Genomic DNA, 13,751 nt, shown 5'->3' with positions numbered 1-13,751 from the left:
GGTTGTTCCAGGCTTATGATAGGAAATAAAGTTTTGTTCAAGACACTCTTTGAAGGAAAGATTGGGACAGTCACGTTTGGAGATGGAAGCAAATTTGTGATCAAGGCATTGGAACTGTGGACATTCCTAGGTTGCTGGTTTTTGAAGATGTTTGGTATGTTGATGGGTTGAAGGTTAACTTACTCAGCATCAGTCAAATTTGTGACAATGGATAGAATGTTCTCTTCACCAAGTATGAATGTGAGATACTTGATGGAGGAAGTGATTGTATGTGTATTGGTGTGAGGACAGCTGACAATTGTTATGGTATAACACCAAGTATAAGCAACAAGTGTTTTAGTGCAAAGATCAATCAAGTAAACATATGGCATCAACGGTTGGGACATGCAAGTCACAAGTAATTAAAGAAGATTTCCAAGTGTGATGCTATTATTGGTTTGCACAAGTTTGAGAAGATAGACAAGTGCATCTGTGGATCATGTCAGATGGGTAAACAAGTGAAGTCCAAACATCCGTCTGTAACTAATGTTCAAACTTCAAGACCTCTAGAGTTGTTGCACATTGATCTCATGGGTTCTGCCAAAGTTTAGAGTTTAGGTGGAAAGAGGTATATTCTAGTTGGTGTGGACATAGTTGTCAAAACGTGAATCGTATCGTGAATTGATTTTTAATTTTTCTGTATCGTGTATTGTATTGTATCGTGTATCGTAAGATACATAAACACTTAATAAAATTTATAAAAACTTATAAATCTACATATATAAATGGTATATTCATTATAAATTTTGAATATATTCAACTAATGACTAATTTATTCATCACTTATGTAATAATATTTAACAAGCTAACTAAATAAATCAAACTAGCATGTGTTTATAACATACGTATTCAAATTTCCTAAATTCAAAAGTGATAATATATTAGACCCAAAAATAATAATATATTTTCATCATATTCATCATATTGTCTAATCAACCCCATCTAAGTCAATGCTATCATCATGTTTATAAGTTTGCAAACTTATTTCTTCATTAAAATTCTCTTCATCGTCATTTGTCATTAACATTTACAATCTCTTCTTATTCTTTTTATTTTAATAATATTTTTATAAAAAAAATTTTGGCATTCTAGTTTCTTGGACTTATAACAATAATGATAAAAATAAAAAATTTATATTGTCAATTAATATTTTATTCGCAGTATATAAAATAAATTTGTAAATATTAAAGTGAAGGGTAAGTGTGCACTATGTAGTCTAATTGTAGGAAAGAGAGCAAAAAAAACTAATGAATATGTTATTTTAGTAGGATAAACTAAGTAAACTAATAATTTTTTGTTAAAAACAAATCTAACAACTTGTTAGATTCAAATAAAAGTACAAATTTGAACAAAAAATCTCATTTTAAAGCATTTGTCAATGTATCGTACGATACATACGATTTTACGATACGATACGATTCATACAATACGCACACTGTATCGTACGATTCATAAGCACTTACGATACGCCGATACAATATAGAACTTTTTACACACGATACGTATCGCGTATTGTACGATACTGACAACTATGGTTGTAAATGATTTTGCTAGATATACTTGGGTTATGCTTTTGAGAGATAAAACTGAGGCTCCTGAAAAGATGATACACTTATGCAAGAAATTGGAAGTTGAGAAAGGTACTATGATAGCCAGAATCAAAAGTGAACATGGAAGAGAATTTGAAAACACCAAGACACCACAACAGAATGGAATAGTGGAATGGAAGAATAGGGTTGTTCAAGAGATGGCTCATGTCATGCTACGCAACAAAAATTTGCCCAAGTCCTTCTGGGGAGAAGCAGTTAACACTGCTTGCCATACACTTAATCAAGTGTATTTCAGACCAGATTTCAAGCAAAATCCTTATGAACTCTGGAGAGGAAAGAAGCCTGTTGTCAAATACTTCAGGATATTTGGAAGTGAGTGTTATATTCTGCTTGATAGGTTGAACCTGGAAAAATTTGATGCAAAGAGCGACAAGAGATATTTTTTGGGATACTCTTCTACAAGTAGAGCATATAGAGTGTACAATTTGAGAACCAAAACAGTCATGGAATCTTCCAATGTTGTAATCAATGATGAATTATGTTCAGAAACTCATTCAGAAAACACTTCTCCGGTTCAAGAAAAGACTATGGAGGTTGATGATTCACTTCTTGATGATTATGTGGGGAAGCATAGTGATGAAGAGTTGCTATTATTGAATGATATGGTGTCAGTACCATCAAGTTCAGAACCATCCACACCGGTTCATGAAACTCAACAAGTACAAAGTGAGCTTAGCCCTCCATCAGAACCAAAAGGTACCTCCACATCTCTGGTCGATGGTCCATCTTCTAGAGTAAAGCTAAATCATCCTGCCACAAATATATTGGGTAGTCAGAATGATAACATGAGATTGAGATCCAAAGCCTTGAATGTAATTACTCACTCATACTATCTATCCCAATTTGAATCGAAAAAGGTGGATGAGGCACTTCAAGATGCTAATTGGGTTAATTCTATGCATGAAAAACTTCATCAATTTATTCGGAATGATGTGTGGGAATTAGTTCCTAGACCTAAGGGAGTAAATGTGATTGGAACTAAGTGGATCTTTAAGAACAAGTCAGATGAATATGGCACTGTTATTAGAAATAAATCAAGACTTGTTGCTTAAGTTTATACACAAGTGGAAGGGATTGATTTTGATGAGACTTTTGCACCGATAGCAAGACTAAAATCCATTAGGATACTTTTGGCCATAATAAGTCATTTGAATTTCAAGTTGTATTAAATGGATGTTAAGAGTGCTTTCTTGAATGGAATGTTGCAAAAAGAGGTATATGTTGAACAACCAAAAGGTTTTTTTGACCCTCACAAATCGGATGATGTCTACAAGTTGAAGAAAACCCTTTATGGTTTGAAACAAGGTCCCAGGGTATGATATGATAGATTAATTGCCTATCTCATAGAGCATAATTCAAAAGAGGATTTGCAGATACTACTCTCTTCATTCGAAAGGATAAGAATTATTTTGTAGAAACTCAAATTTATGTTGATGATATTGTTTTTGGTACTACTAATGATTCTTTTACTCAATCTTTTGCAGATGAAATGAAGGTGATGTTTGAAATGAGTATGGTTGGTGAACTAACTTATTTTTTGGGATTTCAAGTGAAGCAAACAGATTCTGGAATCTACATCAACCAAGCAAAATATGCTAGAAATCTAGTTAAGAGATTTGGACTTGACAAGGCTACACATGCTAGAACACCAATGGCTGCAAATGCAAAGTTAACCAATCATCCATCAGGTGAGTTTGTTGGTGTTACATTATATAAAAACATGATTGGTTGTCTTTTGTATTTAACCGCAAGTCGTCCTGATATTGTTTTTAGTGTTGGTGTATGTTCTAGGTTTCAATCTAATCCTAAGATTTTACATTTGAATGTTGTTAAAAGAATCATAAAATATGTTGGTGGAACTTGTGATTATGGATTGTTTTATAGCAAAGAGTCTAATCTGTCTCTTGTTGGATTTTCTGATTCTAATTGGGCTGGCAATGCCGATGATAAAAAATGGACCACTGGGTGGTGTTTTTATGTAGGCGCCAATCTTGTTACTTGGATGAGTAAAAAACAAAATTTTGTGTCTTTGTCTACTGCAGAGGCAGAATATATTGCTGCTGGAAGTTGTTGTTCGCAATTTCTTTGGATGAAAAAGCTTTTAAGTGATTATAGGATATCACAAGACACCATGGTTGTTTATCGTGATAATTCTAGTGCTATCGATATCTCTAAGAACCCTGTTCAACACTCTATGACTATGCACATAGAGATTAGATATCACTTTATTAGGGATTTGGTTGAAAGAAAGATTGTGGCTCTTGAGTATATCCCTACTGAACGTTAGAATGCTGACATCTTCACCAAACCTCTTGATAGAAGTAAGTTTGAGACACATCGTTAAGTAATTGGTGTGATTCTGTGTCTCTAATCATCTTTGGCTTTTATGGTCTTTGTGCTTCATCGCTTTACTCTTTGTGACCATTTTTTTTCTTTTTTGTTGCTTTTGCTTTCTTTATTTTCTAGGATTTTCATTGCATAACATTCATGCATTTCATTCTAGGATTTTTTTGGTTATTTCTTTTCAATAATAAAAAAAAAAAAAAAAAAAAAAAAAAAAAAAAAAAAAACCAAAAAAAAAAAAAAAAGGAAAAGGGAAGCAAAATGCATTTTGCATTATTTTTCTTGGATTTGCAATCAAGGTTGGCTAATTTATCTTTACATAACATGTCTATGTATCTTGTTTAGATTGGATGAGCTTATTTATTGCACTTTACTAGTTTGAGCTTTACAGTGCATGTTGTATGGGAAGATGTTTATAGTTTTTTATCACATAATCTTGATCTTGAAATCACATGCCTTTGATTGTCAGACTTGAACTTATTGAGAAAGTCATAAATAACCATCTCACCACTGTTTACTAGTCAATTATGAACATCTTAGTACATATCATAAAATTTTGTGCTCAAGAAAGTATAGCACATGCACGAAAAGAACATAAGGTGTAGCCTCAGTTTAAATGCTAAAATTAGTGTGTACATTATTGGACTATAATTAAATCAATCAAATAAAACTGGTGTGTACATTATCCTGACTATTATTAATGAGTTTTTGATCAAATAAAATTAATATGTACATTATGAGGCAAATCAAGAAACTTACATGATTGCAAGCTTTTATTTTAGGAGATGTGGAAGTTATATGATGTAACTCTTTAGGTGATAGTCTCTCTCAAATTTATGTAATGAATTTTGTAGAAATTGTGATTGCTTACTATTCACATATCACCTCACATGTATCTGAAACTTTTGCTAGTTGCACACATTACACAAGTTACTCTTTACTAAACTTTATACATGTTATTGTGTGTGATTTTGTTTTGACCATCCAAAATTGAAACTTCTTTGAGTTAAATGCAAAATGTGTTTAAAGTTTGAGAATTTAAGGAAATTTGATTGAAAATCTTAATTTTGGAAGATCTGGGTTCAATACAACTATTTTTGAAAAGCATTTCATCTCATACTCATGTATTCTATTCATAAAATAATATGCTTTGAGGAGTTTCTACTTAAAATTGTTCTGTTTTTCAAAAAATTTGATTTTTTCTAAATTTTCGATCTACCAAACCTGTTTTTCGACTGATCGAAAATGTGATTAAAATTTTGGTTTGAATTTTTCCGTTTCGATCGCTACTCGATTGGTTTTGGATTGATCGAATGTAATTTTCGATAGATTGAATCTAATTTTTGATCAATTGAAAATCGCATGGAGAGTTTTTTAAAAACTTTGAGTTTTCACGTGTTCTATCACTTTCAAAAATTTTCAAAACACTTTCTTTCTCTATTCGATCTGTCTAAGATTCAAAGCAAGATTTTTGTCATTTTCCCTCAAATTTCTTCAAGGGGTTTTTGTCCTCTAAGGCTGGTAAGACCTTTATTCCCCTCCTTGTTTATTTATTTTCTTCAAGCATTTTTGTCATGCATTTGGGGAAATTTTGAACCTATGAAATTTTGGGATTTTTGTTGATTTAAGCATTTTGTTTGGAAATTGATCAATGGGTTTTTGTTGTGGGACAATATACAACTGTCCTTTGTGAATTAATTCGATCAATTTCTTGATTTGGGAAAATTTTAATTTTCTAGGGCTTGAAACTACCTGATTTGGGGATTTTGTTCAATTGAGCTTAATTTGATGAAATTAGCTTGTTAGATTGATTGATTTGGTCATTATAATTTGTTATCTACGTTGTGTAATGATTAATTGGTGAATTTGTTGAGATTTGTGAAAGTGGGTTTTTCAATATTTGGGTTTTTGATATAAACTCTATGCTCAAGCCAATTTTGTGATTTTAAAGTGCAATTGACCTTATTCTCACTGCATTAGAGCATGCATCATGCTTTGATATTATTCATGCATCATATAGATTGTTATTTTCTATATTTGTTTTGTGCTAACTTGCAATCTGCTCTTAGTTTTTGTTTTTTTTTCTCTCTATGTCTTCTATGTCTGTCCTTTTGATCCTTAGCATTATGGTTAGGAAGACTAGAGCTTATAGGACCTCCACCTCTACTTCTTCTCCCACCTTTGATAATGAAAGGTTCCTTAGTGAGAAAAACCAGGAAACTTATGAGCAGCTGAACATTCATACGAATGTATGGGCTGAGAGGAAGGTTTTGTTAGATGAGTTAGATGGTGAGATCTGGCGAAACTTTGAGCGTAGGGGTTGGCTTCCTTTGCTGACATTTCACATCCCCCTCCGGCTACCTTGATCAGAGAGTTCTACTCGAACCTCTCTGTCCACTCTTATGATTCCAACACTCAAGTGAAGAGTTGGATACAGGGTGAAGAGTACACTATTACTCCTTCGGTAGTGGTTAATGCTCTTGGGGTGCCACTAGTCCAGCATCTTGTCTATCCGTACGATGAGTCTCCTCCCTTAAATGACATTATGTCATTTATCACTGGTACTTCTACACAGTGGGGTTCTGATCCTCGGATCACGTCTGCTAAGTTGACTGAGATTCATTATTTTTTCTTTTAGATTGCTTGTCATTCCTTGTGGCTATCTCTTATTTGCACACCATCCTTATCGATCGTTGTGCATTTTTGTATTCCCTTGTCACTGATGCTCCTATGAGCTTTCCTTATCTTTTCATTTGTTCTTTGATTGAGGTTCATAGGAGTAGTTCTACTGCTCATACTCTTTTATTTTTGATTTTTATTCATCGGATTCTTTTACATTTAGGTTTAGAGCAGTTTCCGGCGTCTGAGCCTATACATATCATATCTCCTATAGGTGCCACCTTTCCTAGGCAGAGGGCTGCTCAAATGAGAGCAAGCTCTAAATGCCCTAGAGTTGAGTCTTCTGGTGTCGTACCTCCTCCTCCTCCTCCTCCCTCTTCTACAAGTGATACTTCTACTGAGGCATCCATCGATCTGACTGCTACTGCTATTGTTTCTCCACCTTCTACTTCAGATGATTCGAGCATTCGTTGTATGTTGGAGATTGTCATGAACGTTTAGACGGCTCATGGTCAGCTTTTGGTGGACACGCTTGATGAGCTTAGGTCTTTGAGAGCGGATTTGGATAGTCTTCGTCGATCACCTCCGCCACCTCCTTTTGATGATGAGTCAGATTACCCTTTGGCAATTCTTTGCAAAAAGGGGGAGTACATATGTAGGTGAGATTTTGTTGGTAGGGCAAGATTTTGTTGGTTTGAAGCTATGGAGCTTTAGATTGTATCTAGGTGCTTCATTGTGTATCTACATTGTTGGCTCATGATGTAGTTTTGTTTTTGTTTGGGTTGTCCATGATAGGGGGAGATATTATGCTGTATTTATATATGTTTCTTGTTTCACATTGCTTGTTGATTTATATTTATGAGGTTATTCATGATATATGTCTTTATTTTGTGGTATGTGAAATTAAGAAGTTATTTTGTGTTACTTGTATTTTTCACACATACGTTTATACGTTTGTTGAGTGTTTCAGGAATATACAGGTTGATTCAGTCGTATTGCTGTCTACACTTGCAACTGATAGATAGTAGTTAGGTTGATTTTGTTTTGTCAGGCAATGTTTTTGTAATGGGCTGTTTTTTTTGTAAACTTTGAGCACTTTGTTTAGTTTGTGTTTTGTCATGAATTGCCAAAGGAGGAGTTTGTTGGGTTCTAAGACTTTAGGTTTAAATGTATTAGAACTTCAATTTGTAATGTTGGCAAACCATGATCAAAACGTTTAGTCTTGTTTTAGACTTGCTCAAAATATGTTTAAGTGTAAAGTTGGAATCGAGTGTACTGTAGGATTTACTGTGTAAATTTGCCTGGCTCGATCGATCGAAAATTAGACTCAATAGATTGAAGCTCGTGCAAATTGTTTTTCTGCAGAATTTTCTAATTCAGCCCAAGCCCGTTTGAAGTGTAGGGTTTTATGTTTTATCTTAAGTATAAAAGGAAAAACCCTAGTCACATTTTGAGGTTGCTCTTTATGCTATGTGTGTAAATCTCTTGTGAGATCTAGATGTGCCTTCATACACACTTAGGGTTTCTAATCTCAAGATTGATATCAAGAGCTTGGTGATCAATTCAGTTGCAGATTCAAGAGCTTAAAGATATACAAGCGAGAGTGCTTGTACTTGCTGAGAATCCAAAAAAGAAGTAGTCCGTGAACTCGGAGCTGTCACATGGTCATGGTAGTAAGTTTCCTACTCGAGGTAGCAATAGGATATTAGTGGTCTAAGTTGCTATTGTGTAAACTTCAGTTCTTTCATAGTGGATTTGTTTTACCACATGGAGGATAGAATTAGATAAAATAATGAATATTGCATTTGATTATTTAAGTGATGCAATTGGTTTTTTTTTTTTTTTTTTTTGGGGCAAACCATTAAGGAAATCATAATTGTAAAACTTTGACCAAGTTTAACAAAGAATGAATAAAGAAAAAAGAATATTGCATTTTATAATTTAAGTGACGTTACAATGAAAAAAGAGAGAGAGGGAATTAAAAAAGCCTATTCACCAACTTAAACATTTCAAGGTCAATCAAGCATTTTCTGCACATAACCACAAATTCTTCATAACCATAAGGATAAGGCTCATTCCAGTTCCAATTTCCCATTCCAGTTGTAAAGTTGAATTTAATCAACCATTTTGTCAGCTTTATTCCATGCCAATTTTCTTGTAATTCGGCATTTAGAAACTCTATATTTAGGTGGGAATCATGTAAGGGTAGTGTGTGAGAGAGTGTGAAGAAAAGCTCAAGATTGTGCACTCAACAAGGGACTCGCGACTGGATCTGGCGGCTTGCTAGTCGCCAAAGGATGCACACGAGTGAAGCATACAGAGGAACTGAATAGTCACGCCAGTTGGAACACTACAGGACAAAAAGCCCAGTCTAGCCATTCAGTTCGCTCGCAGCTTGGACTCACGACTCAATCAAGTCGTGAGGCCAAGTCGCCAGTCCACTCTGTTTGGGAAAAACTGACTTTTCGCATTCCAAACACACACCAGTATAAATACCTCTTATACCCACAAAATGTAGTGAGCTTCCAGAGAGAATTTTGAGAGAAAAACCCTAGAGAAAAACAAGATTAACTCATCTACAACCTTCATCTTTTGATTCTCCAAATTCCTCTACTCTCACCCTCTCCATTGTTATATCCTTGAGAGGTACATTGGCCAAAACCTTTTCTCATCATACCCATATCAGTAAGGAGGTTATTTGGTGCTTGGGAAGCAGTTAGGAAGGGACCAATTGATATTGGTTGATGCTATGGGCTATAGCGAAATCCGGTAAGCTAGAGAAGACAAAGGTTTAGCGTAACCTCGTTGGAGCAAGAAACTTGGAGGGCTTAGGTACACTAGGTAGATTACACTTGGAGGGTCTTCTTCTGTTCATGTATCCCAACTTGATTCTCTAGTGGATTATTGACCATTTGGAGGGCAGCAAAGAGGTTTCACGCTGAGGACTTCGGTTTCTTCTTCGATAACACATCACTGTATTGTCTTTGTATTTGCATCTCTCTTCCCTTAATCTTTGCCATTTAATTTCTACTATGGTTGTGATTTTATTTGGTTTAGATTGTTTTATCAATTCTGTGTTAAGCTTATGTTCATATTCCGCACATACATTGTTTGATAATAAGCTTGAATTGGTAATTTGTAATCTGAAGGTCTAAACGTTCAAGGTGTTTTACATACTAATTGAACATCCACCAGTTTTTTGGCATGCTTGAAAGTTTGGACTATGAAACAGGGCAATTCTCGTAGCAAGTAGTCAAAATATTTTTTGGCATTTTAGAAGCTTATGCTTGCCATGTTCATCATTTAAAACTTCCAAAAGGTTACTTATGCCTTTAGGATTTGATTCACAAAGTAGCATGACTCCATGAATATACATTGCAATAAAATCGCCTCATGCAAGAGCTTCTTCAATCAATCTTTTTCCTTCAACGACTTCTTCCTTCAAGAAGTATTTCTATGTTCCCACTCTGAGTAGTGCATGAGGATTCTTTGCTTGATAACATGAAAAAAATCAGTTCTTTTGCTTTGTCATCTAGGCGGGATGGGTGATTAAACTATGGAGTGAGTTGAATTCTTTGGAGGATTTTGTTAATTCATTGATGTTTTTGCAATTGATCAAGAAAAAGGAAAGAATTGAATTAATAGATTGCATAACTTATATAGAGGGAAATAAATTAGTATATATACATTGAAAAAGTTGTTTTGTTATACATTAACTTGATATTTCCTGTTAAAGACATATTTTGTGTAATTGGCTAATCTTTTGATAAAAAGCACTTTACTTGTATTTGGGTAGATCTAGGATATATTTAATACTTCAAGAAACATGTTGTCCAAGTCTAGTATTAAAGCCATGAAGATTGGACCAAGAAATAAGTGAAGAAAAATTGTTCATTAAAGCTGGACATATAGCTCGACACCTGCAGACAAATAGCTCGACAGCTTCTCAACACCTCTCGACAGGTAGGCTATCTATCGAGCCCTTCAGTTGATTGTTATCGCAATCTCGACAGCTTCTCGATAGCTTCTTGATAGCTGTATCTGTCGAAGTTTAAAACTTGACACCTCCCGATCGATCAAGGTTACGGGAATTCAGATTTTCAGATCTGATTTTTGGCCTAAGCTTATGTATTTGTGTAGGGTTTCTTTTTTCACAACCCTAGATCTATATAAGGCTTATTTTAGAGGCCGTCACATAAGAGAATACAAGGAGAACATATGCAAAAGGTGACCGATGCCTATTCTCTCTGAAAGAAGCTCCTGCGTCTTTTGCGCCTTAGGGTTTTGTAACCAAGTGCTTCTTGATCTTCATTGTTGATGAAGTGAAGAACTTTGTAGCCAACAATCTTCTTCTAGTTGGTGATTAAGTCGCGTACTGGGATCCATGCAATTGGTTAGTCACGTACCAGGATTCGTGCATCAAAGGGTGGCGTTCATATATTGAAGAGTTCAGAGGTTCTGAAGCGGTAGAAGGTTTCTGCTGTGAGTTCATCTACGGGAATTGTAGAGTATAGGGACAAAGGTTTTGTACTAGATCTAAAACTTCTCTTTTTTATAGTGGATTGCTTTTCGAGAAGGTTTCCCCTCAACTTTTTTACTGTGAAACTAGTTTGTTTCATTGGTTTTCTTGGGTCATCATATCTTGTCTTATTTATTTTTCCGCTGCATGATTTTGACATGATATTGATATTTGTTTGTTTTAACAAGTTTTATTAATAATAAATCTAATTAACAACTTGGATTTAAAACTTGTTAATTCTATCAACCGAGCTCTAAATTTCCCAACATTTCCCAATAGCATTGCTAAATCATTTCTCATCTTCGAAAATATTTCCACCAACATGTCATTAGGAAGATTTTGTAAAGTATTTATATTTTTTGTTTGTTTGAAATAGTGTTCTAATATTTCATTCACTATTTATAATAAAATGATTTTTAAAGATTCATAGGATCATATTAAGTTACAATAAATGATAATAATGTGTTTTTAGACTTTTTAAATGAATATACATAAATTTTGATAGTCAAGTGGTTAAACTTATCTAGATTCTTGTATTGTAAATGGTTCTTAATGAATTTGGTCGTGTAAGTGTTTGGTTAGATTCTTGCCATCTTTGATGTTTCTATTCCTTAACATTAACACTCTAAAGTTAATGTTAGTGTTTAGGTCCATTAAACCTTTTTCTTTTGGGAAATTAGTGGCTGATTTTATTATTATTATTATTATTATTATTTTGTTTTCAATAGGTAAAATCAGTATGTCCTTCATTAAAGAATTTTTCTCTAACTTGATACGCAAAATGTTTAGGCAATCCTCCAATAAATTTTTCTTTCCAATATGGCTGACTGTTATCATTTCTTGCTAATACCTTTGACAAAAATAGATCCCTATACCATCTAAAATCTGATAAGGTTGGACACTTTAAATTAACTAAGCTATCAAAACTTTTTTCTCTATATTTTTCTGGATCTCTTATAAAATGATTTGTTATAGCAAAAATTAACGAATTTACTGAATCTTCAATTGGTTGTTCTGCTTCATTTTTTAATACACGATTATTTATATCTTTCTCATATGCCTATTTTAACCATGTGCCGAAAAATAGTGTGGAATTAGACAACCGATATGTAATCCAATACAATATTAACTGGCCAAAATGGGCAAATGCCCTTTTTTCGGAAATTAAACATCTTTGTGCCCTGAAACTAAATAGGGAAATGCCCCTCTTTTGTAACTCGATAATTTTAAAATCGAGTTATATGAAATACTCGATACTCCTATGATCGAGTTATACACAGGTTTTTCCCGCACTGCTGGCATTTTTTTTTTTGAATCTCTACATAACTCGATTATTTAAAAATCGAGTTAGTTATACTGTTATAAACCCTGATTTCGTACTGTCTTTGTGTCAGGTGGAGTGTTTCAATGTAACTCGATTTCTGTAATATCGAGTTATAAAGTATACTTGATATCCGTAAAGTCGAGTTATTCTGTTATAATTTCTGCACACCTTCTCCCACTCAGTGTGCCTTGCTCTCTGCTGAACTGAGGACTTTCTGCTGAACTGAGTTGGAACTCCTCCACGGATCAACAGCGGCTTTCTTCAAACTCAATTGAAATTTGTATCACCTCAGGTAAAAAATTCACATCACAATTTTAGGGCAATGTTATTTTCATTTGATATTGTACTAAATTTTGATTTTTTAGGTTGAATGAATGTGAAGTAAGTAAATTGGTGTGATTTTGGTTATTTGTTGTAGTAAACGTTGGTGAGAAGAGAATGAAATAATTTCTTTACTATAGCAACATTTTGTATTGCACATAATCATCATTGGTCAGACATTTACAACAACATTTAGTGTTGAAGACAATGTGTAGACATTACCAACAATGTCTATTGTTTATGGTCAAATGTTGGTGTTAGTGTTAGTATTTCATTTTTAGCATGCAATAGTACACAATTTTATGAATGTCTTTGCTGTGTACCATTCTATGCAGGATTACATTATTTAGCAACAGTTGATACACACTGTTAACTTGATCATTTGGTGTTATTGTATTCAGTGTCAATGTCTGGTTCTGGCAACCCACAACTCTATAGGCCTCATGATGTGTTCACTGCTATGGGTCGTTGTTGGGTATTGGAAGATGAGTTCAGCTATCCAATCAATCCGAATTTGCGAAATAGTGCTTACGTTCACAATACCATGAGACAGGAGTGGGCTTGGTTATTTCGTGAACAACAAATGTTTTATGATGAGTTGGTTGGTTTTAAGTTGCCAGTGCCTCGGCGACTCGCATCACAAATGCCCAGAGACAGCATCGACGAACTTCGTAAAGCATTGAACCGCATAAGAGAAGAAAATAATCGAATGAAGATACGTCTTAATCGATATCGGACCCAAGTCGAGATTCGAGAGTCAGTGCAGGAAGGGTGGTACGAGCATGCACAGTTCATGCAATCACTTCTTGTTGATCCCATTTATCAGTCAGACGTGGAGATGTCAGATGAAGAGTAATCGTGTCGTGTCGTGGTGTAATTAGATTTTGTTGGAGAACTATTTTGCTTAACTATGTGTTATATGTATGGTTGCATTTGTACTATGTAAACCTTATTATTGATTATGAGAAGCATGCAA

General features: G+C 34.3%; 1 protein-coding gene across 1 annotated transcript; it reads left to right on the top strand.

Annotated features, from left to right (window-relative positions):
- Window positions 1-12,670: 12,670 nt before the first annotated feature.
- Window positions 12,671-13,751, top strand: LOC115978382. Its single transcript, XM_031100403.1, has 2 exons — window positions 12,671-12,746; window positions 13,177-13,751. Exon 2 carries the CDS (start codon window positions 13,182-13,184, stop codon window positions 13,629-13,631), a length of 450 nt encoding a protein of 149 aa, XP_030956263.1. The 5' UTR covers window positions 12,671-12,746; window positions 13,177-13,181; the 3' UTR covers window positions 13,632-13,751.

The sequence above is a fragment of the Quercus lobata genome, chromosome 2, assembly GCF_001633185.2.
Source record: "Quercus lobata isolate SW786 chromosome 2, ValleyOak3.0 Primary Assembly, whole genome shotgun sequence".
Classification (NCBI taxonomy): Eukaryota; Viridiplantae; Streptophyta; class Magnoliopsida; order Fagales; family Fagaceae; genus Quercus; species Quercus lobata.
This window is presented reverse-complemented; position numbering and strand designations above follow the sequence as displayed.